The sequence below is a fragment of the Lotus japonicus genome, chromosome 1 (genome assembly GCF_012489685.1).
Source record: "Lotus japonicus ecotype B-129 chromosome 1, LjGifu_v1.2".
NCBI lineage: Eukaryota > Viridiplantae > Streptophyta > Magnoliopsida > Fabales > Fabaceae > Lotus > Lotus japonicus.
The window spans coordinates 8,294,983-8,321,315 of record NC_080041.1 but is presented as its reverse complement, the minus strand read 5'-3'; the positions used below and the strand labels follow the sequence as shown (position 1 = coordinate 8,321,315).

General features: G+C 36.9%; 5 protein-coding genes and 1 long non-coding RNA gene across 9 annotated transcripts; 4 read left to right on the top strand and 2 right to left on the bottom strand.

Moving 5' to 3' along the window:
* The first annotated feature begins 2,397 nt into the window (after positions 1–2,397).
* Positions 2,398–4,739, top strand: LOC130733411 (uncharacterized). Of its 2 annotated transcripts, none has more exons than XM_057585568.1 (4): positions 2,398–2,511; positions 2,716–2,825; positions 2,954–3,030; positions 3,713–4,739. In XM_057585568.1, exons 2-4 carry the CDS (start codon positions 2,734–2,736, stop codon positions 4,504–4,506), a joined length of 963 nt encoding a protein of 320 aa, XP_057441551.1. In that variant the 5' UTR covers positions 2,398–2,511; positions 2,716–2,733; the 3' UTR covers positions 4,507–4,739. The 2 variants fall into 2 exon arrangements, with proteins under 2 accessions (XP_057441551.1, XP_057441552.1); XM_057585569.1 differs by having other exon boundaries at positions 2,402–2,496.
* Positions 4,740–5,225: 486 nt separating this feature from the next.
* LOC130733410 (uncharacterized) lies at positions 5,226–6,982 on the top strand. The gene is made up of 2 exons (XM_057585567.1): positions 5,226–5,541; positions 5,888–6,982. The coding sequence occupies exons 1-2, from the start codon at positions 5,430–5,432 to the stop codon at positions 6,856–6,858; spliced, it is 1,083 nt and encodes a 360-aa protein (XP_057441550.1). The 5' UTR covers positions 5,226–5,429; the 3' UTR covers positions 6,859–6,982.
* A 2,605-nt stretch (positions 6,983–9,587) lies between these two features.
* LOC130733409 (uncharacterized) lies at positions 9,588–11,744 on the bottom strand. Its single transcript, XR_009017462.1, has 2 exons — positions 10,615–11,744; positions 9,588–10,506 (listed from the first exon to the last, which is right to left on the bottom strand). It is a non-coding gene; the product is annotated as an uncharacterized LOC130733409 (long non-coding RNA).
* Positions 11,745–12,853: 1,109 nt separating this feature from the next.
* On the top strand, positions 12,854–14,348 carry LOC130731574 (inactive protein RESTRICTED TEV MOVEMENT 2-like). The gene is made up of 3 exons (XM_057583856.1): positions 12,854–13,007; positions 13,260–13,540; positions 13,890–14,348. Exons 1-3 carry the CDS (start codon positions 12,905–12,907, stop codon positions 14,262–14,264), a joined length of 759 nt encoding a protein of 252 aa, XP_057439839.1. The 5' UTR covers positions 12,854–12,904; the 3' UTR covers positions 14,265–14,348.
* Positions 14,349–16,446: 2,098 nt separating this feature from the next.
* Positions 16,447–17,657, top strand: LOC130733408 (uncharacterized). The gene is made up of 2 exons (XM_057585565.1): positions 16,447–16,626; positions 16,731–17,657. Exons 1-2 carry the CDS (start codon positions 16,521–16,523, stop codon positions 17,546–17,548), a joined length of 924 nt encoding a protein of 307 aa, XP_057441548.1. The 5' UTR covers positions 16,447–16,520; the 3' UTR covers positions 17,549–17,657.
* Positions 17,658–18,180: 523 nt separating this feature from the next.
* On the bottom strand, positions 18,181–26,176 carry LOC130733405 (molybdopterin biosynthesis protein CNX1). Of its 3 annotated transcripts, none has more exons than XM_057585562.1 (13): positions 25,834–26,176; positions 25,636–25,762; positions 25,136–25,266; positions 24,389–24,490; positions 24,130–24,213; positions 23,123–23,350; positions 22,752–22,930; positions 22,565–22,669; positions 22,054–22,362; positions 20,297–20,445; positions 20,093–20,199; positions 19,413–19,469; positions 18,181–18,834 (listed from the first exon to the last, which is right to left on the bottom strand). In XM_057585562.1, exons 1-13 carry the CDS (start codon positions 25,984–25,986, stop codon positions 18,616–18,618), a joined length of 1,950 nt encoding a protein of 649 aa, XP_057441545.1. In that variant the 5' UTR covers positions 25,987–26,176; the 3' UTR covers positions 18,181–18,615. The 3 variants fall into 3 exon arrangements, with proteins under 3 accessions (XP_057441545.1, XP_057441544.1, XP_057441546.1); XM_057585561.1 differs by having other exon boundaries at positions 20,297–20,454; positions 25,834–26,175; XM_057585563.1 differs by lacking the exon at positions 25,834–26,176 and having other exon boundaries at positions 20,297–20,454; positions 24,389–24,515.
* Between the last annotated feature and the right edge of the window lie 157 nt (positions 26,177–26,333).

Here is a 26,333-nt window from a genome sequence, read left to right as displayed (position 1 = left end):
ATGGTGTACCAACAAAATATATACAATCAAAAATTGAGTAGAATATGATTTTAATAACAGAGATTCCTATTTATAACGAAGGTATGCAGTAACAAAACTCAAGAGAAATTTCTTGACTAATCAAATCAATTGTTAAGCATTATTTTCCATTTTTGGCGAAATACATGGATGGTCTGGTGAATCCACTTTAAATTATACTTTTCTCTTTGAAATCCTGTTAATATTAACATGTACTAGTGTTTTTATCCCGTGCGTTGCACGGTGAATATTAATTTCATTATTTAGACACGTAATAATGAATTGACGATCGCAAAAATGAGTATTCAATCAAGCAAAATAACAATGAGTATCACACAACTTGCAAAATTTGAAAAAAACTTCATATATTTAATCATAAATATTTTGTCAAAAACATTTTTAAGATTGTGAAAAACATACTTAAATTAGATAAAAATTTGTTACCCAGAGTTGCAAAAGTGGTAAGAGCTATGAGACATAAGGGTCGAAGGGTAATAAAGAGTTAGCAAAAACTATTAGTGTTTACCTGAATTATTTTTTATGTAAAATGTTTTTTCCCGTGGAAGTTTTTTATATGATGTGTGTATACATATACATGTATTAATTAGTTCAAGTACATAGTTCGTACAGTATAGTACATACAACCGTATTTCTAAAAAACGTTTTATACAAACATATAATCAACTTTATTTCTTAATTTTCCACACACGCAAATTATGTTTAATTATTTTGACTTTTTCGAAAATTAATGACTTTGTAATGAGGGAAATAAAACTTACTTGGATTAATTATTTTAGAATCATTAATCACCTTAATTATTTCTTTAAAATTAGAAATCATTAATTATAAATAAAGTTAATAACATAATTTTGGCTCATAATTAATTGCATGACTATTTGAATTTTTGGCCTAGTATTGATGTGTAGTAAAATAATTTTAATTCAATTCAATTAAATTAAATTTATGTTAAATAAGGAAAACAACATTTTCTGTTTTTTAAATAGTAATGAGTATTAAATGTTATATTATGATTTTTTTAAATATGTCAACGAATTAAATGTTTAAAATTGTCAATGATACATAATTAAATTAAGTGATGGTAATCAATGGTTATAATTAAACTGTTTAGAATTAATCAATGAAATTCGAAAAAGAATTTTCTTAAACAAATGGTCATTGCATTAAAATGTAAAAAATTCTTTCAAATGTGATTTAAAAAAAACGGATATACCATTTATTTTAAAAATTAATTGCATCATATATTTTATAAAAGAATCTGGCCAAGATTCCATCATTTATTCGTTCAAAATTAAAAAAGTCAAGCATATTGAATGACCCGCATGGAATTGTGGAAATTTGATTGAAAAAACGTGGGATTTTCAAATATGATTGAAAAATGTCAAGTAGCAAAACGTGGAATCACGGGTGAAAAAGTCAAGCATTTAACATTCAGATATCTGATTGCCAAAACAATAGTAATGTTGTGGTTGCATTTAATACTAATTTTCCAATTCTGAATGTTTTTTGTGTTTCTTGTGCAAATATGACCCTTTTAATTGTTTTATTGTTGTGGGCTTTTGGTGGGCTGTGCATGAATTGTATTTGTGAGAGTCCACTTAATAGGTGCTAATTTATTAGGTGACAAATTAGAGGTAAATGGATTTGTATAATTAAAAATAATTAAATAGGTGTATTAATGTGTGTATTTAATGTGCGAAAATCTCTCTGGCTGTGACACTTGTCTGCCAGAGAGATGGGTGTGAGGAAAGTCATTCTTAGAGTGCCATGTGTTATAATGTTGTGGATAACGATTTTCTTTTATAAAGTATATAGATTGGGTAGAGATGCAATAGGAAGGATAAGAACCATGTTGGAATGCTATTGGGATGTTTCTTTCATTCATATCCTTAGGGATGAAAATAACTGGATATGCTAACCCTTCAAGTCTCTTGAGAAGGATTTCAGCGTCGCATTTGGAGGCTCCCACCCTCCAATTTGTTTGTGTCTTGTATCGAGATGCACTAGCTTACTTGTCGTTGTTAGTGTTCTATTTGTTTAAAAAAATAAAAAATATCAATATGGTAAAACATGATTAAAGTCCCTTTCAAAGTAAATGAATTAACTTTTCTTTATATTATTCAATACTAATATAAGATATTCTTCCTAGGGAAATGTTTTTGTACACTTTTTTATTATTTACACACTCTAGTCCTTTAAAATGAAAAATAAAGTTAAGATGTGTAAATAAAAACAAACTGAAAATAAAACAAGACAACAATAATATCTAAATTTTAAACTGTCCATCACTCAGATTTAAAAAATGTGGGTAAAATAGTTACTTTATTAAATAATTTTATAAAAGTCTAAAGAAAAATCCCCTTTTATATTACACCATCAGTTCAGTTGGCCCAAACAATCACACAGCGTGTTTTTTTGGCTACACCTCTTGCTTGTTGTTTCCAAGCACCCTCCCTCACTGTAAGGAACTCACTGGTAATCTTGGTAACTGTATAGTCCTCAAGTTTCATATGATAATCTCTCTGTTTCTAGTTTTCTCAATCCACTGTTATTTGGTGATTTATGAGGTTTCTTTTGCTATGCCCACAAACTGTTTGATAAAATGCCATGCACAAATTAACCATGACATTGCATATAGATTGTTTGAGGACTGAGAAAAATAAAAACTGTTAATGACAGATCAACTGATTCTTCCTAATGGGATGGAGGTCATTGTCTTATTACAATAGCCTTGTTTCCTCTCTTCTGAGGATTGCAAAGGCGCAACATTTCCTACCACTTTCTCAAAGGTTAAGATTATTGTTCTCATTACTATCTCATGGAGATTTGTTTGCAGTTTTTTAATTTGTTCAAAGATTGGTTTTTGATGATTCTACATTGCAATGGCTGAAATGCCTCATCTTTGTTGCTCTTTCAGGTCAAACGTATTTCATGATTTGGGTCCGGGTGTACTGCGAAATTGTGGTAGTAGTTCCTCTCTGGTGAATTTTCAAGGTTAGCTTTTGGTTAGAAATTTTTGAACTTAACTTGAACTGGTTATCATAGTGTACTTAGTGCATGTTTGTATATATTGTAAATTTTCACGGTGGAAGGAAATTCATATAGGAAAAGCTACCAGACTTTACCTTCGCCTGCATAGAAATGAAAGAATTCATTATAGGAAAAGCTATTCCTAGTAGCTTTTCTGAGAGCCAAATTGATTTTGGAAGATCTGAACGTGAATCCAAACATGCTGTTATTAAAACTACCCATTTGTTATATTCATCACTGAATTTGTGAGAAAAACAAATTTTCTGGTTTAACATAATAACAGAATGCCCATTTTATGATTTTTAAGTACTAGCTCAAATGCTCCCGGATATTTCCTTCAGTATAGGAGGATTTAAGAATGAGTAGCCTTATTGCTCTCCATGTGTAATTTGGGCTCAGTTGTTTAACATGATTTTCATTGGTGAAGATTTTGTAGAAAATCGGGACCGGATTTATGTCTTCTGCAAACATTGCTAATAAAAAAGAGAGCATTATTTTCCATTTCTCTACCCAATTATTGAATTTACTGACACTGTTCAAGATCCTAATTTTTTATTGGATTGATCTTATTGCAACTAATTTTATAAAAACAAAGTTAATTTTTATTTAGCATTAGTTCCTCTGAGCTAATGACTTTGATTTGCAGCATGGAGATCATATGCTCGTGGTGCACGCAAAGGCTATGATCTCTTTGGCGGTGTAAGACCAGGAGATGAAGAATTCAAGAAATCCTGGGCAAAGGAGATGGATGAAGATAACACTCTATGGACCGGAAGTGAGGATGAAAGTGATGAAGAGAAGGGTTCAAAGAGAGGTATTCATAAAGAGATTAGGAAAGCAAGACAGCAAGCTAAGGAACATGCAGACCTGATTGATGGCGATGACAGTGATGAGTTAAGAAGTGTTTGGTCTGGCAGTGATGAGGAGAAGACACTCTGGACCGGTGATGAAATGGATAGCGACGACGATGTTCCTACCGAAGCTTACCCAAATGAAAGAAGTGATAAGTACATTGATAAACTGTTTGAGTTCGATGAAATGCCGAAATACAGAACCATCTCCGAGATGTTGAAAGCTGAACAAGAACCGGAGGAGTTGTCGCCGGGAAAGCAAGCTAGGAAACTTGCAGTTGAGAATGCTTTGAATAAATTAAAGAAAGGTCCAGATGGGAGGTATACCAATGCATGGGAGGTTATGAGTGATTTAGATATTCTGATTGGAGCATTTGAAAATGTTGTTTCAGGGCCAGAGTACGCAGAGCTTAGACAAGGAGGGCCTAAACAACTAAATATGGAATTTTTCAAGGACATACAAAAACGAATGAGAGATCCAAATTACAAGTTCACACCTGAGTTGAAATTGAAACCAAAGAGTAAACTGGTTTCTAGAAAGAAATGGCAAAAGGCAGAGTCTAGAAGGAGGAAAGCACGAAAGAGATAAAGCTATAGTGCATGTGTAGAAATCTTTCTACCGTTGATTCTAAAACCTAAATCATTTGTGGGGAGAATTTTCTGTAAGTAGCTTCAGGGTGCCATAATTGATTTTGAGAAAAAAAGAAGTTGATCCAAACATGCTAATAGGTTGTTTTCTTGAAACTAAACTTTGGCTTATAATATTATTGTGCCTTTGTACTTTTTATGCAACTTAGTGGATGAGAATCATGTTTGTAAATACTTATTGTCAACTGAATTGAGTGCCCGGACCCGGATGCACTTTCAATTGGAGGAAGATTGTAGCTTCTTTCAAAGAGAAGGAACCGAGTGACATTAGATTGAATGCATGTTTGGATACACGGTGGAAAACCATGGTGAAGCCAATGTTACAGTGGACAGAAACAACATCCCTTAGACTTTACGGTTGTCCACTATAATTTTGGCATCACGGTTGTTTTTCACTGTATGTTGAAACATGCACTGAATCTGAATCTGTGTCTGGGTTAAATTGGTGATAATTGATCATTAGTTGCAAATTTGTTTGACTGAGAGAATATCTTCCTGTTTAAACAACATAGAAAAGAATAATACAAAACCCTCATGCAGGAAGAGTCATATCTTTGCACAATAATTTGATTACTTGCATGTTTTGGGGAAGGGGCATTGCAAGAGAAAGAGAAGCTCACATTGCCTAGCATGTAAGTAAGGTATTCTTTAGAGAGACAAATTGTTGTTTTCTTTTTCTCTAGTATAGGACAACCGAGAAAGTCCTTAACATAAATCAATCTTTACAAGAAAAGGAAGTACTGAATTCGAAGAAAATATAAGCATCAACGTGTATATAAGTAACAATCACAGGTTCCATTCTCCAAGAGAAGAGGCAAAAATACAAAGCTAGAACACAAAAGCAAAAGAGAAAGAAAGGTGCAAATGTCGATAGATCAAAAAGTTGCACAAGTTGAAGGTGTCTATGAAGAATTTGAACCACCCTCTGATTGGGATCATGAAGAAGGAAGTGACACGCTAATTCTTATGCTTCCAGGTTCAGTTGATTTTTTCCATGGCTCATAGTCTTGTAATTATATTTTATAAATTCGAGTGAAATTAATTACATGGCTTAATTGAAAATTTAATAAATTAAAATGAAACTAATGGAACAAGGGTCTTTTGTTTATTACTACTGTTTTACACAACAGTTAGTGGATTTTAAAAGCAAAAGAACATGTTTAATAGGAATTGTTCTTAAAACATATGGCTCAAATCTCAAATAGAGAGAAAATTGAAAGAATAGACATTGAGAAATTTTTAGCCCTTTAATGAATCTAGCTAACTTAATTCAAATTAGTACATGAATAATCTGTACATGCAAACTTCAATTTCAATCACAGGATTTAAGAAGGAGCAACTGAGGGTTCAAGTATCCTCAAACCGTGTTCTAAGGTTGAGTGGAGAAAGACAAATAAGTGAGAACAAATGGCGTCAGTTCCGCAAAGAAATACCCGTTCCTTCTGATTCAGACACCAATGGAATCAGTGCAAAGTTTGAAGCCGGAATGCTTTATGTGAGGCTTCCCAAAGTGATCAACAAGGTGCAAACTCCTACAATAACTCCAACACCACCAACACAAGAAGCTCCAAAGCCTCAGCAACCAACAACAGCAACAACAACAACAAAGAAACCAACACAAGAAGCTCCAAAGCCTCAGCAACCAACAACAACAACAACAACAACAACAACAAAGAAACCAACACAAGAAGCTCCAAAGCCTCGGCAACCAAAGCCAACAACAACAACTGAGAAACCTACACACGAAGCTCCAAAGCCTCAGCTACCAAAACCAACAACAGCTGAGAAACCAACACAAGAGGTTCTAAAGCCTCAGCAACCTAAACCTGTTGAGAAGCCAACACAAGAGGCTCTGAAGTCTCAACAACCAAAAGCAACAGAAAAACCAAATTTTCATGACAATGCTGCAGAAACCAAGGCTCAAAAGACTCATCATGAGGCAGCAACACCACCACTTCAGGAACTAAAGGCAGAGGAAAAAGACACTCAAAAGAAGCCTCAGAAAGAGAAGGGTAAGGAAAAAACTGATGATGATGTCAATAACAAAGTTTCCGAGGAGAGAGCAGCAGAAGGTGAAATAGCCTCTAAAGGTAAGAAAAATCACGGAGCTAGTGCAACTAAAAGGACACTCACCATAGACATGCTTTCAATTCAGAGGCAAGAATACATGAATGCCCTTTCTGATTTGATGGAAGAGGTTAAGAAGCAAAAGAAATTGGCCAACTTTCTGGTTGTAACCTTTTTTGTATTGCTGCTTGGGATCTATATTAAGTATGCAGTACTCAAGTCATAGAAGAGTTGTGATTGGTTTCCTCTTGTTGTCATGTTAATATGAGATAAGATTTGTAATGTCTGTGTAAATGCATAAATTCACAGAACAATAATAAAGTGTTCGAGAGAAATTTAATTACTAGAAATTGTTGATGACTTCTGATATATAGCCATATGTTTCTATATATATTTCACATTTTCAGATTGATGATGCTTGGTCATTTAACTCAGAAGCTACTTAGTACTCACATGTGCTCCCCATAATTGATTATGGTTGTAGAGGAATTTCCAAACATGCTTTATAATGACAATGTCTTCCACAGTTCCACTAGTTTAATTCGGTTAACAATAGTCTGAGATGAGATTCTAATTTCTCTCACATGAATTAGTTGTTGAGTCCCTTTCAGCATCGGGAACACATTGTCATTGTTAATCCGAATATTGTCATTGGCCTGCTCAGTTATCACAATAGACCAAAACAGAAGACAAGTGCATACCGAAATTTCAACCATCATATCAATTCATAACTTTTTGGCTTAATTCCAGTTTAGGTCCCTGATGTTTCATAAATGTGCGGTCTGCACCCCCTGTGTTTAAAACGTGCGGTCAAGATCCCTCATATATCTAAAACGTGATAACGATGCCCTTCCGTTAACTTCCGCTAGGTTCCGTCTGTTGACCAAACGGAAATGCTGACGTGTCACTTATTTAATTCATGAAATATAGGCTAATAATTTGTGACGGAAATATTCCGTCACAAAACCCTTCAGCCAACACCTCACTCTCACTCTCCCTCTCCCTCTCGTGTTTTTCTCCTCTCCCTCACACATCATCTTCTTCATTTTTCTTTACCCTTTCCTCTGCAACCCAACACACCATGGCAGCACCCTTCTCCTCTATTCATCACCCTCTTCATACTACTCTTCTTCATTCCTTGGCTGAACCACCACCTCCACGCACGCAACAACCACCGTTGGCCACAACCATGAAGCTCTGCCCCTGCAAATGGTCCAACGACCACCACCAGAGCCGCGACCACCACCTGTCAATCGCATGCTCCTCCCCCTGTCCCAGCGAACACCGGCGCTCCAACACCACCTCCCGATTCGAAGAAAATCGACACAAAATAGAGGATATGAAACCTTACCGCCACCACCTTCTCGCCCCGATTTCAGAGCCGTCCGACCTCCAATGGAAAAATCAACACCATGGTTAGACTCCCCTTGAAGCCAGCTTCAAAACCCCTCAACCAATTTGATGTTCGGTCGTCGTCACTCCGGCGACCGCCACCGACGTCTTCTCCGGCGAGCATCGTCCTTAAAATTAAGGGCAGGTTATGAGTGGTTGCGTCTCAGTTTGCTGGGGTGGGGTTGTTGGGAAAAAAAGAGAGGAAGAAGTTCTCTAAGGGTGGGGGTGAGGGAGGTTGTTGGGTGGTGGAAGTCTCTCCAACGAGCTCAACGACGAGGCGAGAGGACCGAAACGGGTGTGGCTCAACGGCGGTGGAAGCCAAAACAGAAAAGAGGATTTCATGGTGTCTCGGCATTGGGGTTTGCAGGTCGTTGAGTTTGGCTGGGATGGAGGTGAGTTCTTGGGGCTGTTCAAAGGTTGAAGGAAGGTAAATTTGGTGGTGATTTGGAGACCGAGGGAAAGGGGATGGCTTTGACTAATTTGGAGGAGGTCACGACACTTTCTCATTAGAAAGAAAATTATACATTTTATACCAGGTAGTAATTTTAGTTTGTCAAAAATATCATCTAAAGTGGTCTCATTTTTCATCTTGTTACTTTTAACTTTGCCATGTAAAGTGGTCTCATTTTTCATCTGCCTATAAGATGTTGATGCGGCTGCTATTGAATCAACTGAGGAATTTTGAGTCTTTGTCTCCCCTTGCTTGTGAGATGGTGATGAATTTGTCATAATTACATCAGCTTCACCATCAGTAGCAGATTTCTTTAAAAGGGACTGCTCTTCCAATTGCTCATGGCTTGCCTTGCGCTTAAGAGTTGAAGAGGTAAGGACTCTAGCATTGGTCTTCCAGACAGCTTAAGGGAGAGGAGATGGTAATGTAGGGAACATCTTGAGTCGATCATACCTTGAGCACTTTTCTCTGTTTATCATGGAAAATTATATCTTCATCTTATTCATTCTAATCCTTGAGTGTATAGGATTTGGAATGTAAAAGTGGGTTTTCTTATTGATTCTATGAGTTTTATTTTTTTAGGAGTACAAAAAATGGTTCAATCAGCGTGAAGATTGGTTTTTTATGAGGCAAAATGCAAGATTTCTCAACCTCCTCCAGGATTTTCAGACGGAAGGATGAAGAGTTTTCTAAGGTGAAAATGAGTGTGAAAAAATGGGTTGCAGTGATGGTGATGTGGTGCGGGGGTTAGTGGTTCTAGATTTTGTGTTAAAAGAAGTTGTGTTTCTGGAATTTTGTTGAAGGAGTTTGTGTTTCTGGATTTTATTTTTGATTCCAAGTTTGTGTTTCTGTATTGTGTTGAGGGGGGTTGTATTTTTGGATTGGTTGGAAGAGGCCTGTGTTTGTGACGGATTATTTCTGTCACCAATTTGCTTTTTCAGAATTAATGAATTTAGTCAGGGACTTTCGTTTAGTCAACTGACGGAACTTAACGGAAGGGCCTCAGCAGATCGTTCTAGAATCATGAGGGACCTTGACCGCACATTTCAAACACAGGGGGTGCAGATCGCACATTTGTGAAACATCAGGGACCCAAACTGGAATTAAGCTAGTTAGGCTTAATTCCAGTTTGGGTCCCTGATGTTTCACAAATGTGCGATCTGCACCCCCTGTGTTTGAAATGTGCGGTCAAGGTCCCTCATGATTCTAGAACGATCTGCTGAGGCCCTTCCGTTAAGTTCCGTCAGTTGACTAAACGAAAGTCCCTGACTAAATTCATTAATTCTGAAAAGCAAATTGGTGACAGAAATAATCCGTCACAAACACAGGCCTCTTCCAACCAATCCAAAAATACAACCCCCCTCAACACAATACAGAAACACAAACTTGGAATCAAAAATAAAATCCAGAAACACAAACTCCTTCAACAAAATTCCAGAAACACAACTTCTTTTAACACAAAATCTAGAACCACTAACCCCCGCACCACATCACCATCACTGCAACCCATTTTTTCACACTCATTTTCACCTTAGAAAACTCTTCATCCTTCCGTCTGAAAATCCTGGAGGAGGTTGAGAAATCTTGCATTTTGCCTCATAAAAAACCAATCTTCACGCTGATTGAACCATTTTTTGTACTCCTAAAAAAATAAAACTCATAGAATCAATAAGAAAACCCACTTTTACATTCCAAATCCTATACACTCAAGGATTAGAATGAATAAGATGAAGATATAATTTTCCATGATAAACAGAGAAAAGTGCTCAAGGTATGATCGACTCAAGATGTTCCCTACATTACCATCTCCTCTCCCTTAAGCTGTCTGGAAGACCAATGCTAGAGTCCTTACCTCTTCAACTCTTAAGCGCAAGGCAAGCCATGAGCAATTGGAAGAGCAGTCCCTTTTAAAGAAATCTGCTACTGATGGTGAAGCTGATGTAATTATGACAAATTCATCACCATCTCACAAGCAAGGGGAGACAAAGACTCAAAATTCCTCAGTTGATTCAATAGCAGCCGCATCAACATCTTATAGGCAGATGAAAAATGAGACCACTTTACATGGCAAAGTTAAAAGTAACAAGATGAAAAATGAGACCACTTTAGATGATATTTTTGACAAACTAAAATTACTACCTGGTATAAAATGTATAATTTTCTTTCTAATGAGAAAGTGTCGTGACCTCCTCCAAATTAGTCAAAGCCATCCCCTTTCCCTCGGTCTCCAAATCACCACCAAATTTACCTTCCTTCAACCTTTGAACAGCCCCAAGAACTCACCTCCATCCCAGCCAAACTCAACGACCTGCAAACCCCAATGCCGAGACACCATGAAATCCTCTTTTCTGTTTTGGCTTCCACCGCCGTTGAGCCACACCCGTTTCGGTCCTCTCGCCTCGTCGTTGAGCTCGTTGGAGAGACTTCCACCACCCAACAACCTCCCTCACCCCCACCCTTAGAGAACTTCTTCCTCTCTTTTTTTCCCAACAACCCCACCCCAGCAAACTGAGACGCAACCACTCATAACCTGCCCTTAATTTTAAGGACGATGCTCGCCGGAGAAGACGTCGGTGGCGGTCGCCGGAGTGACGACGACCGAACATCAAATTGGTTGAGGGGTTTTGAAGCTGGCTTCAAGGGGAGTCTAACCATGGTGTTGATTTTTCCATTGGAGGTCGGACGGCTCTGAAATCGGGGCGAGAAGGTGGTGGCGGTAAGGTTTCATATCCTCTATTTTGTGTCGATTTTCTTCGAATCGGGAGGTGGTGTTGGAGCGCCGGTGTTCGCTGGGACAGGGGGAGGAGCATGCGATTGACAGGTGGTGGTCGCGGCTCTGGTGGTGGTCGTTGGACCATTTGCAGGGGCAGAGCTTCATGGTTGTGGCCAACGGTGGTTGTTGCGTGCGTGGAGGTGGTGGTTCAGCCAAGGAATGAAGAAGAGTAGTATGAAGAGGGTGATGAATAGAGGAGAAGGGTGCTGCCATGGTGTGTTGGGTTGCAGAGGAAAGGGTAAAGAAAAATGAAGAAGATGATGTGTGAGGGAGAGGAGAAAAACACGAGAGGGAGAGGGAGAGTGAGAGTGAGGTGTTGGCTGAAGGGTTTTGTGACGGAATATTTCCGTCACAAATTATTAGCCTATATTTCATGAATTAAATAAGTGACACGTCAGCATTTCCGTTTGGTCAACAGACGGAACCTAGCGGAAGTTAACGGAAGGGCATCGTTATCACGTTTTAGATATATGAGGGATCTTGACCGCACGTTTTAAACACAGGGGGTGCAGACCGCACATTTATGAAACATCAGGGACCTAAACTGGAATTAAGCCTATAACTAATCATAAGACAAAACAATCAGAGTTAGAGTTGTTTCATTTCATCAAATAAGTGGGATAATAGAGAAAAAAAAATAAAGATCAATGGAGAACCTGATCGGGTTTGAATATCAAAAGTTAAGTAGAAAAAACTGAGGCTCCCAAGCTAAGAAGGTTTAAAGATCAAAATTTGAGCCAATGACGATAAATCAGTAGTGTGGGGTATCCCGCGGAGGAGTGGCAGGGTGGTGAAACGGCGGAGCATAGAAAGGGGCGGCAGGCATACGGGAGGGCGGAAGGCTAGGGAGAGGGGCGGAGGAAGGGTGGGAATGATGTTTGAGAAAATGCTGAAGAGAAATGCTTATAATGAAGTCTGCCGACGACTATTAACGTCGTCCAAGCCGACACTAAATTTTCTGCACACAAAATGGGTCGGACACACGTGAATTTATCATCACACGTAGCCGAAGCGAAAACGGCCGGTAAATGTAGCGTGAGTGGTTAGTTGTTAGTAAGTTAGAAATTTCCTTCAAAGTTCCCTTCCAGGATTCGAACCCTGTACCTTCCCCTCCCCACCCTTATGTCCCCTATCTCTTACCACTTGAGCTAACCCTCGGGGACAAAAAAAAAAAACACCTTATTCTTGTAACGTGTGTAGTAAATGTTATGTCATGATACTAACTATGAGTTTCAAAATTAAAATTTTAGTTATTAATAAAGAGAGGGTCGCACAACTTTTTAAATTAGGGAGGGCATGCAAGAGCTATCAATTTGCAACTCTTTGTTGTATTTCTAAAAAATAAAATAAGCTTGCCTTTTAATGATTTACAGTCAGAAATCCCTTTGAGGTTGTTTTAGCATTGCCAAAACACAGGGTCACCTCCTGCATGAGACCAAAGAATATAATTTTTCTTTGGCAACAGAGAAATTAAACAATGTTTGCACGAAAAGAAAGTAATAATTAAATCAAAAGAAATTGCAACAGGAACAAGAATTTGCTTGCAAAATGCATGATATAGATCTCCTCTTGATGCATATAAAAGCAACACTGCCATACCTTTCATTCTCCAACAAAAGAGATAATAAGAGAACACCAGCAAAACTAAAGACAACAATGGCACAATCAACTTCGCCTAATCGTGTTTACCAAGACTTTGAACCCTTTTTTGAATGGACGGAAGACGAAGCAAGTGCCACGGTCGTCATAATGCTACCAGGTACATTAACTACTTTTACGTGCTTCAAACTTAATGAGCTTTTGCGTGAAATAACGTGTTAGAAATAATATAATTTAGTTAAGAGTATCTTCATCAGCGGCTTTAGCTTAAACGGTTGGGATAGTTGGTTGATAACACTAAGTTATCAATATCATCTTATAATTTTTAATTAAAAGGTTTTTCTTTAAACACTTTCTCAAAAAGATACATATTCTTCAATTTGATTATACTTTTCAACATTGCCATGCACAGGGTTCATAAAGAATCAACTGAGGGTGCAAGTGACCTCAACTGGTGTCCTAAGGATCAATGGTCAACGAGAGGTAGTTGATAATACATGGCGTCGTTTTGCCAAAGAATTCCCCATTCCTTCATATTGTGACAGCAATGATGTGAGTGCCAAGTTTGAGCGTGGCATGCTATCAGTCAAGTTTCCTAAGCTCATCACCCCTGCTAAGCCCCAACAAGAGGAAGTAATCGCCACAAAACCGCCGCCACAAGAAGCTCCATTGCCACCGCAGGGACGAACCGAGGTATAATCAAATTGGAGCCGTCGCTCTAAGAGAAAAAAATTCTTAGCAAAATAATATCTAAATTATATATTTGTCTTTCTTAAAAAATTTATACTATTTACTTCAATTAGTTTAATATATGTTAAATTTTCGAATCGGGACTCACTGCAATTGAATTTTTCTAAATTCGTTGGAGTAAGATTCAATAATCGTCTGAATTGATCAAATTTAAAAAACATCAATTAGTGGCTCGGTATTGAACAAATGGCTATGGAATTCTGACTGCAACAAAATTAGGAAAATTCGAATGCAAGAAATTTAAATCCTAGATTTCTTCTTAAACATTTTTCTGGTTTTGTACATGTACTAGGCGCCACCACAAGTGGTTGATCAGAAAAAACCAATTAGTGATGAGAAAAAGAAGAATCAAACAAAGGAAAAAGGAGCACCTGAAAATGTTGCTCGGAAGAAGAAGAGGACTAATGGGGTATTGGAGGCAGCACAAGTTAAAAGTGCCCCTGAAGCAAAGACACTAGCCAAGATGACCCAAAGATTGAAAACAAGGCTTTTAGATTTCAAATCATGGGATGATGAGGATGGTAACACAGGGCTTAAGAGGAGGAAGATTTTGATGAACATTACTGTGGCCATCTTATTGGTCATGGTACTTGGGGTGTATGTCAAAAATGCATTATTCAGGTCATCATCATCTCATCAGGAAGAACCAAAATTCCAAGAGTTTTAATTTATTTCCATATGCTTATGCAGTCAATCTTGTAAATGCATAAATTCAATAAAGGAGTAAAACAACAGTTGAGTTCTGATTGAATATTTGCTTAAAATAAATACTAGTTTTTCCCTGACTTAAAGTATTATCAAGACACAGTTTGAATATCAATAAACACAAGTAAATGGATTTTCCTCCAACTCTTTATTGCTTTCATGCAACTTAATATTAGGCGTTCTTACCTTCATCTCAAGTTCTTTTAATTTGATATAGCAAAAGTTTGACGATTGTTCTTGTTTGAACCATTCCTCGCCAGAGGAGTGTTGAACCTTCAAGTTATCACCGAATAATTTGTTTTTCTTATAAATTTAAAGTTGGATTAGTGCTCATCAAAGCATTGTTCGTTCAAGTTTTCACCGGATAACTTGTTCTTAAGTTCAGTCCAAGCAGTTGGGTTTGTCTTAAACATTACAAGACAAAATCGACTACTTAGAGACTATAAATTCAATTTTAACACAGAAAGACACTAAATTATTGCAACTTGAAATCGCAGAAGTTATTGCAACTTGTAAAACACTAAATTAAAGAGTCCAAGAGGACCATCATATCTAAGACTTCATATTGATCTTTATATACATTTATTTATTTCACACATAAACAAAAACACAAGTATCACCACTACTTTCCATGATTGTCATCAATTAACACAGTTAATACATCTGCATGTCTCACGATTTTCCTTTGTAACATATAGCATTGCTAATTGTTATTTTACTTCTGCATAATATGTTCAATTTAGGGATAATCCGTTTCAAGGTTTGAGATTATATCGCAAAAATAATATTCTCGGGAATATGATTATTATGGTTGTTATTGTGGGGTAAAATTTATAAATATTTGTTTAATAAATATTTTTCCATTTTATTCAATTTCAAAAATTTATATATTAATATAGTATATGGTAGAAGCGGAAAGTTATCTTACTTTCTCATGTGAACATAATATTCCCAACCACATTCATGGGCATCAAATTAAGAGGATGATGACCATTATTTATCCAAGGGAATAATTTGTACACGAGAATTGAAGTTTTCAATCTTGCAAAAAATGGTCAAATTTGCTTATTTTTTAAAATTTAAGAACTTAATTAACGTCGAAAAAACTTTTGGGACCAATTAAAACCACACAAAGTCCAAGCTAGAGAGATTAAAAGTGTAATTAAGCCCAAAATATAAGATATAATTATCACTATATAATCTAATAGATTTATACATAGTAAAAAAACACACACTCACATATAAACCTTTTTTAATCTTTAAGCAATATAATAAATCATTAAAAATGAAAACAATTTTTACTCCCTCCATTATCTCAACTCTAAATCCCCAATTTTCACTCCATCCATTCCTCATTACCCAGAATTTCGAGCCCTTAACCTAAATTATCCTGAATGAAAATGAAATTTTCTACTCCTCCATTGTCTCAACTCTCAAGCCTCATGGTAGTTGCATATCATTTCAATGGCAATGATTATACTGGTTATATGGTTTTAGACTGTTAACATGATTAAAGGTATAATTGTTCTCATTAAGCTACAATCCATATTAACTACACACATCTTGTGTTATGGGCTAGTGTACATGTAAATTTTCAACAGGACAATACTGTAAGTCATAATTCAATAGAAAGGAGCCTATTATACGATTTTATTATTGTGTACTTCTTCTCATCTAAGAGACATGATGTAACAAAGTGTAGGAACATGAATATTCTCTTAATATCAAGATTTCTTGGGGGGCAATCTCATATCACAATGTGTATATTTCTTCTATTCTTTTTTTGGGTCGTGAAACACGATGTCAGAAAAAGTGAGATGACTTCGAGACAAGCACAACATGAATTTCACCTTTCCTAAGCTGCTACAATATGTCTTGTGCCACAGGGGGAAACTGTAATTTTGTCAGGATAAAGATTTGCACAAAGAACAAATTTTTGCTTTTTAGTTAGAATTACCAAGGCACAGGGTCACCTCTTCTGTTGCCAAAGCATATTATTTTTCTTGCACCATACAGAGACTAAGTCTCAAACCCATCAATAGCATAATGTTTGCACGAAAAGAAAGTAATAACATACAATAACAAGATGGTAAAGATCATCAATGACAATGAGTATAAAAAGGAACACCATGCATGAGCTATTCAATATAGTAATTATAGGCAGATATTCAAAAGGCAAAAAGAGAAAGAGAAATTAACAAATCAAAGGCACAATTAGATGGATACAGCAAAGACACAGGAAGTAACTGATCGTGTCTATGAAGACTTTGAACCATATCATGAGTCAGATAGAGATGAAGGGCGTTTCACTGTTATGCTACCAGGTAAATGGAATTATATCAACAAATTATATTATATTTTGTATTCAATAATAGGAAAAAATCTTTAAGAGTAATTCTGATTATTATTCATCTGGGTGAACATGCAGGATATAGGAGGGATCAACTGAAGGTTCAGGTGACCTCAAAACCTGCCCTAAAGCTGATGGGTGAACGCCTCATCGTTGGGAACAGATGGCGTCGTTTCAGTTTAGAGTTCCCCATTCCTTCTGAATATGACACAGATGATGTGACTGCCACTTTTGAGGGAGGGAGGCTATCTATCAAATTTGGCAAACTGATCAAGCCTAAGGAAACAACAACAGCTCCACCAGAAGAAGCGCCAATGCCTCAGGAACCATCACAAAAGGTTGCTGAGCAAAAGACTGCACAAGAGTCCCCAAAGGCAAAACAAGACACAGAAGCAGCAAGGACTAATGAAGTCTCTGAACAAAAGACACCACAGAAGACTGCGCAAGAGGATGTGCCAGAAGCAAAACAAGACAAAGAAGAACCAAGGACTGATGAAGTTTCTGAACAAAAGACGCTACAGAAGGAGGTGAAGGAGTCAACTGCTGAAATGGAAAAGAGCAAAACAGAAAAAGCTGCTAGCACGGAAAGAGTGACTGAGGAAGTCAAGACTAATCGCTTAACTGAGAAAACAGAAGCAGCAATCTCTAAAGCTCCTAAAACCAAATCTGCCAAGTCTGTTACAAGATCCATAACTAGGCTTGTAGATTTCACTCTCTGTTTTGAACCAGCTAATCAGGCTGACAATGAAGGCCTTGGAGATATGGCTGCAGGGTTTAACAAGTCGAAGAAATTGGTCAAATGGGGCATACTAATCTTATTGGTTGTGGGACTTGGACTTTATTATATAAATGCTTTCAGATCATCTCATGGAGAATGGAACTTCCAAGAGCTGTAATTTCCTTTCTGAAGTACTGATGATGACATTCATGAACACAACAATGTACTCAATGCATAAAAATTCAATAAAAGAATGAAATTATAAAAAAACTAACTTCAGACAATTATATTTCAGCTCAATTGTTGTGTAGATCACATAGATCTATTTATAATATATAATTTCTGAAACACATCTCTCGTGATGACACCTCAAGTGACTTTTTCATTTTCTAACAGGTCAACTCAGCATTTCACATGACTTATCTTTCTATAAATTAATCTCTTAATTCCTCTTGATTTATTTTGTGACTTTTGAATTAATGAGATCAAGGTAATTGAGGAGTTACAAACTTCAATAAGTGCATTGTAACTAATTAGTTGAATGGACACTAACAACTATATCCACTCTTAACTCCCCAATCAAAATTCTCAGCTTGGGTGCAAGGACCTTAAAGATATTCAGGACGTTCTCAATTATAAGAATAAGTTGATTGTCACGAGCAGACTGATACTACTATTTTCTAATTCTAACTAAGTCATTCTCACATGACACGGGTTTAAGTCTAGTTCTAATTAAACATTCTTCCATAGTTTTACTTCATCTAATGACTCTCTCCCTCTATAAATATGCAGTGGTACAAGAGAAGCAAATGAGCATAAATTTTACTATCCAAAGAGAAAATATAACAAATTCAATTTAGATCACATGATTTATGAGTATGACAATACAAAAGTTCTCAAGCTTACCTAAATGTGTCATATCATTGGATGACATAGTATTTTTTAACACTATTAGTACATCAAAATTAACCTCAGTATAATTTCTGATGAGAAAACATGTACAATTTCTGGTGCATTCATTTCTTCTAGTTTTTTTTTTTCTTTTTATGATTAGATTGATGGATGGAGATGAATAAAATGGAGCGAAACAAAACAAGTTCATTCTATTTTATTCTATCCAAAACCTCCCCATAAATAATTCAAAACTGAAATAATTTTATTTCATTCCATTTCATTTCATCCCATCCCATATTCTCTATAAAGATACATGGAGGCAAAAGGGCAAATGGGAAAATATAATTAACTTTACTTGCAACAGGAACAAGAAACCTCAGAACCACCACCACTGGCTGACATATAACTCTGTTCCCAAGCATCTGTAGGAACTGTTTCAGCATGAGGAACGTGACGAGGATGTTTTTCTCTCTTGTCTCCCCTGAGCTGCTTTAGACCATGCTTAAGGGCTGGTAATAAAGCCTCCATACACTCCGCAACAGCATTCGGGTTTCCCGGCATGTTAATGATCTGAATATCAAGAAATTTAGGACAATAACTTAGCCAGTAAACACAAATCTAGAAGACAAATAATATGTAAGATTCAGGGTGTACTATTTACAGCAATAATCAATTAATGCGAGACTTCCTAACTAGATATGATACAGCAGTGCAGTGTTTCAACTAAGACATTTGAGGTTCACTTAATCCAAATTTACCCCGAAATATTGTGTTCTATAAGGTGGGAAGCAGAGGAAGACAGGATGACTGATATTTACTTTCTTATATGAAGTTACCATGAAATACCAAATTTCTGTAAAGAAAATCTGCAAGATGCATAAAAAGATGAAAAATGCTAACAACACTACTTTAACACTCTCTTTCAAACAATCTCCAATTTAGTGAGATCCACATGAATTTCAACCAATAAATGAGTGTTGAAAAGAGTGTTGGATTGAGTGTTGCTAGCTCTCTTGAAAGATATAGCGGCAAAACAGTACCAATGGTAACAATAAAAAGAAGGGGGAAAACCATGGGGAGCCAAAACTCAGCTTCCACACATTATACTTTTAAAGCAGATGTCAATAAAGTTGGCATTTTCTCCTTACCAAGGTTGAACCTCTGATTCCAGCTGCAGAGCGTGAGAGCATTGCAGATGGGGTCACCTATTTATGCATAGAAACGAATAATAGAGACACTTCAGAATTCTGATTGATTGGAAACAGTTCAACAAATGATTAACTATGCCTTTTAGAAATTATTAAAAACAGATTTGAACATACCTGAGAATGCATACGGTATCAACATAATTAAGCATATGCAAAATTGCATCATTAAAACATAATAAAGACAAAAATAAAAATAAAAAAATTGATCTTTCTTTAAACATAAAATAAGTACAAGTTTGAGGCTTTCATAAACTTTTATATCCAAGCTCCTGACAAACTCGTCTTTTTGCTTTGTTATCAAATGAATGTGTTTCAAATTGCTTCTCTTCCAAGGAAATGTTATGCAACGAGCTCACAAATAAAATTTTGAAAAAGTAATATTACTCTTAATATATAGGCTTCTTTTTATGATGTAAGAAGTCACAAAGCCATAATGGCAAAAACGGATGGCTAAATGAGCAGCCCGACAAATCCATTTGGTGGAGTTCTTTTGAACAATGATTTGGAAAAATAACAGATATGAAACGAACCAAAAGAAGTTAAGGAAATGACAAATTACAAAAAACAAAAGACATAACTAGAATTAATAATCTGACTGACATAAGCACAACAGTCCATACCTTTAAACTCTCTTGCATCATTACATGCAGAAGACCAGGTGTTTCTTTCTCAATCAACTCTTTTGTAGCTTCTGGTGTTACATCTCGTGAGGTAAAGCCAGTCCCGCCTTGATTGGCGAAACGAAAACAAAAAGGAAGTCAACTAAACATGACAACAGCTTTTCAACATTTTCAGAGAAACTGACAAGTCAGATAGAAATGTACCCAGAGTAATTATAAAATCCATCTGTTCAATATCGCTCCATCTTCTCAGAATGTTCTGAATTTTTGCCACATTATCTGGAACCACAGCAGTTTCTACAACTCTTGCTCCTCCTAGCCTCTTTGAAGAAGAATTAATAACAGAAACTGCCCTGGGACCACTGTTCAATTATAAAGGAGTCGGCGCAATTTGATGCTGGTACCAATGTTTTAAAAACCAGCTCAAACAGCCAGGTTGAACCAATCAAACCATAAAACAGCTATATCTCCGGTCCGATTACACCTTATCATATTGTCTGGTTCAATCATGATTTTAGCATATTTAACCAGTTGAACAAATCAAACTGTGACCTAGAGATCTTGCCAGATCAATATCCAGTTAGGCTTTTAAGACATCGGCAACCATACACAAATTGACATCAATTTTTTCACTCTGAAAAGCTCCTGATTTATCGTCAAGTTTATGACCGTTCCAATCAAAATACTATCATGTCACAAAAGGGAAATATACTAACAACAACTTACAGTCATTTTTCTATAATGTATGGACAACTATCCATTATATTCCATTTACATTGGTTAGGAGAGATTTAGAGAGGAACTTCATTTCAATATATGCCCACGATCAATGGACAAGACTCAGCTCTAAGAGGAATTTATTAGAACTCAACTTGAAACCAAGAGTTCCAGCATACAAGGCTACAAATTGAAATCAAGTCGTAACAGGCATGAGTACAGAATTAGAAGGAAGAATGCCTAACCCTAAGGATGACTGGGAGAAAGTTTTCAGTGCCTAAGAAACTTGCTAAGTCAATTTTTTTTCTGAAAGTACAATCCGATTTCCATCTATAAAATGCCGATAAACCACAGGTGTTATACATAGGATGTGTGGAAATTTAATAACATGAAGCCTCAGCCTGTTTAGTGTAGATAAGGCTGAGTTCTGCACTCTGCAGTCAATAGAACACATTACACTACAATAGATCCACACCTAAAACAGAAGAATCAAAACAGAATTTCTTATTTTCAAACTCACAAAACTATGAGACTGTTGCAGAACACTCAGTACATCCAATGCCTCTTTTGGCATTGGCTAATGTCAAGTTTGCTCTTTAGTTTGGCATCAACTTTGTGACCTCTTTAAAATAACGATTCAAAGAGGTGTATCTAGATGCCATTCAACCTTATCCAACTGGGAAGAGGACAGGTTACAATTATGACAATATTGGTTGATATTAACTCTTCTAACAACAAACAAATGCTGTTGCAGATGAGATACCAATCCAGATCCAGCTTTAATGAAAACAAATGCTACATTGTTCCACTCCTTTAGCAACCATAGAAATATTTTTTTTATGGTTTGAAAGAGTGCACTACATGCACTCTATTAACAACAAAAACTTCTCGTTAGCTTTGTTGGACAAGAATAAATATATTGAATATGGCCAATATCTTATTTAACATTTCCATAATCTTGTGATGTAGCAGTTTCATAAATAAAAAAGAGTGTGTACTGGGAAATATCTGTTTTGCAAGATTTCATTATAAGCTGCTTCACCTAGAACTGTAAGAAATATTGTTCTAGTTAGAAAAATATCCATAATAAAATTGGTAGCATGCCTCAAAAACCAATTAAAATCTCTGCTTGTTTAACAATCAAATCCAAAAAGGCTATAAGAATGCTTTAGTCCTGATTTTCTGCTCTATGTATGACTCTTTTTTGGCATACACCCATATAAATATAAAATGAATATCAATACCTTCGATCTGGGCCGGCCCCCATAGCAACAGTATCACTCACTGTAAGAATAGCCACTCTGAATTCAGCATCCTCAGAAGAAGCAGTAGTTACTTTATGCGATTTAATTCCTGGAAAAGCAGAGGCTGAGTCTGGTGACATAAGATTCTCATCAAAAGCCATGGGTGTAAGGTCAGAAATTATGATGGCTGAGACAGGGGTCCCAGCAGAAAGTACATCGCCTGTTGCTGGAAACTCCAGCAAGGCATTAGCTGACTTCATACTAAGTAGTCGACTGCTCCTCTGATGACCAGTGCTCTGAGCAACAAAGCTGAAATTTGTGGACAGCAAATGAAGCTCATTCATTATAGAGACCAGATCAAATATAAAAAGTAAAAACTAAGTCTCTGTGAAACAAGAAGCGCACCCCCCCCCCCCCCAACAACAAAAAAGTGTGCCATAAAGAGAACATATTTGAATGTAGATTCTTCTAGACTCAGATCACGCAAAATAATTTAAGTTAAACAACTCACCCAGGACTTCCTGTCCCATCATTGTCAGTCCATATAATAGTGGCGCGATGATATTCTGCTCTGAATGGATCTGTTTTTATGGGCCGTTGAAGCCGAGCATGTACCCTGCGCAAGAAAGAAATTAGCAAAGAGACAGACAGAAAACTGACCATCATAAAAGTAATTTCACTTCAGTAGTTTATGTAACCTCAGATGATGAGGATTTGTCCACCCTGCAAGCTGGCGTATCGCAGGGACCACATAAAGATGGAAACAAACTAAAGAGCTAACAGGATTTCCAGGTAGCGCAAAAGCTAGAATTTTACTATCTGTTGATTGAAAGTCGATCTCTGCAAATGTACATGGCTTGCCAGGTTTCATAGACACCTGAAAGATAGATCATTCCTAAATTAATATAACATGATTTATAAAACCACACTCACCAAAGCATTATCAAAATCTTTATTTCTAACTATTTCTTCCACTAAAGCAAATACAAAATGCATATTGAATCCATGGCCCATTTTATACAGAACGTCATGATAACTGATAAGAATCAAATAAAAGTAATGACATAACCTTACTGAAATGTACTTTTCCTCGCTTTTCAAGCAAAGGCTTGATAAAATCTTTGTCTCCCATTGAAACACCCCCTGAAGTTAGAAGAATATTAATTCCAGACGCAAAAGCCTTATCCAAGACCCCTCCTTGATATTCTTCATCATCCTTAGCAATACCAAGGTCCAGAACTTTGCACTGATGCTGTGCTAGAGCTGCCAGCAGCATGGAGCGATTAGAGTCCCTAATCTGCATAGGATTCATATCAGCTTATATTCATTTTAGTCACAAATCACAATTATCAAGCAACTCTGGTCAACTCCAGCACAAATCCAAACAGATAGCCCACGAAGGGGTAGTTGAATAATGTGGTAAAACAAAGACAAGTGCTATGTTCTTCAAAAAAAAAAAAAAAAGATATATATATATATATATATATATATATATATATATATATATATATATATATACTTTGTAAGCAGTTTAAATAAATAAAAAATTATTAGGAAGCAAGTGTCATAACTCTTTAAGCCTCAAACGCTCACCATCGGCTGAGCTGATTGAGCAGTATAGTTACATGTACATACTAACAATCATCACTATAAAATTCATATGGTTAGTTGAACCCTTATCAGTCGGCATACGGCTAATGTTAAAATAAGAGCAAGTGGCCAAACTAATGTCCGTAATATCTCTAGGTTGATTCAGAAAATGATTGAGTAATCTGGCTGAAATATTATGACATTATTGTTTGATCCAAAAAGTATTGGCAGCCAAAAATAAAGGCTGTCCAAAAGGCCATGATGAACACCAAACACACATCAGAAGGTAATGATCTATTAAAGAATATCTACAAATTGACATTCTCGTTAAGACTAAGTCCTGAAGGTGACTTAGAACTTTAGTCAAGTCTAGCCACCAGCTGCCAAATCTAAGTTTTAATAACTGTAACATTATTGTCCCTGCTAAGCGTATTCACATAAATTTTTTGAACCCATCTCAAAAGTCCTACTCCTCCATAACAATACCTGACCACGACTCAGGTGCCCGGTAGTTGGCTCTACAAGCTCATCTCCAGTGGAAAGAACAGCAACAGTTGGAGTAGGATACACCTGCATCAAAACATCATTTGACATCATTACAGATATCAATAGCGAAACACAAAAATATGAAAGAGCACATCCGCACATGCACGCAAGGATTCGAACTAAAAATAAATCATGTGTCATTCATTATGGGGAGAAGCTTGCTCAGATTCCAGATTCACGGCACACTCTAAAAAATTACCTTCACCATCGTCACCCCAACTGTAGCAAGCAAGCCAATCTCTGAAGCGCCTAATCTTTCGCCAGCTGTTAAGACTACTGCATCTTTCTCAATATCTACCCCCTGTCCATGAATACTTTTGGATGAACTACAAAATCATATAGCAAACAGAACACCAAAGCTTCAAAATTTTAAAACACATAAAGGATATCTTAAAACTAATCAGTAATGAACCAGTGTCAAGTTTGATGCCCCAGTAAAATAGTCAGATATGATCATGGAGCTTGCCGACAGAAAAAAGACCCATTTATATGTGTTTGTATACCAATTTTATATGGGCCATTCAAGAGTTTCACAACCTCCAATCCAACCCCACACCCAAATCTTGCTCGCTTGCCTAAGTAGTAAGTAGTTAGTACGGAAAGGCTTATCATTGCGGTACAAGTACAACAATCATCAAACAATGTATGTGTGCTAGTTCTAGTTATATAGTGAATACTCTCATCAAGAGAATTAGGGTCTGTTTGATTGCAGTTTTTGAAAACTGTTTTTAGAAATTGTTTGAAAACTGTTTTCCAACATTAAAAAATTGCAATCAACCAGCCCCTTAGTACTCTAGAGAAAACATCTTTTCGCTCTTCTGGTATTTTAGTTTTAAAAACTGAAATTGAGAACTGTTTTCGAAAACAAACAGGTTTTGAAAACGGTAATCAAACAGCCCCTTAGTACTCTAGAGAAGTGAGTGAGAACAATAACACACATACATACCACTGGGCGTATATCATTGCCTTGGGTGGTTTTCACCAGTATTCTGACCCGCATAGGCTCGTCCGGAGCCGTTTTCACTTGTTCAGTATCCTCAACCTGAACAACCGCATCAGCACCATCAGGTATAGGCCCTGAGCCAATAGAAGAACAAAACATCAGAAGCTAAAACCAAACCAAACCCAGCTCAACCTTGACCCCAAATTGAACACAATATTCAAGCACATCCCAATAATTCCACTCCAACACTACTAAATTTCACAAAAGGTGTTCACTTTAAGAAATACAAAGACTAATTAGAAGAATAAAACTAAAAAAAAAGCATGTTATTTTTTTATAGCAAAATGTTAGTTGTTAGTAAATTAGTACAAATTATCTTTCCTCAGAGTTCGAATCCTGACCCTTCACCTTCAATTACCCTTAGCTCAACCATGTGAGCTACACATCCCCGGCATGCATGGTTGATGATATACAATTATCAAGAAAAGGGCAACGGGAAAAACCTCCGGTGGTAACATAGGCGACGGTTCCAGGGGTGAGGGTGACACCAAGAGCATCATCGCCGGCTCTGGATTCAGCAATGACGGGGTATTCGCCAGGCCCATCAGCAGCCACCACCGCATAACCATCCTGCATCGTTGATAAGTTAAAAATGACAAAAGTTAAGGGCAATGAAGTGAAGGAAATGGAGGGTTGGTTACCTTGAGAGAAGCGGGGTACGGAGGAAGAGGATCAGGGGCGTGAATATTTTGGGCTAGAACCTTGCCAAGGGCGTCGTGGAGGGGCACGGTGATTGGAGGGAGAGATTTTGTGGCGTTTAGGACACTTTGAAGAGCCTCACGGACAGAGATCATTGTTGTTGTTGTTACTGTTCGTGATGGATGAGAGGTGGCGCGTCGTGTCGAGTGTGACAGATGGTACTGTTGTTGTTGTTGTTATGGAGCTGCTAAGAGCAGTGTCTGCTTGGAAAAACCGCTGACGGGGATGTCCCTTCACGGTGTCAAGGGTTGGCTAATCAACAAGGGTTCACAATTGACACTTAATGATACATCTACCCCGAACAAATATGACATTCACTTTAGAAACCTGTTTGTCGTTAACCCGTTTGGAAGAGTTTATATAAGTTTATCTGATAGCATAAACATTTCTGTAAATGTTTTGGAGAGCTTATACAAATAGTTATGACCTATCATAAGTTGTT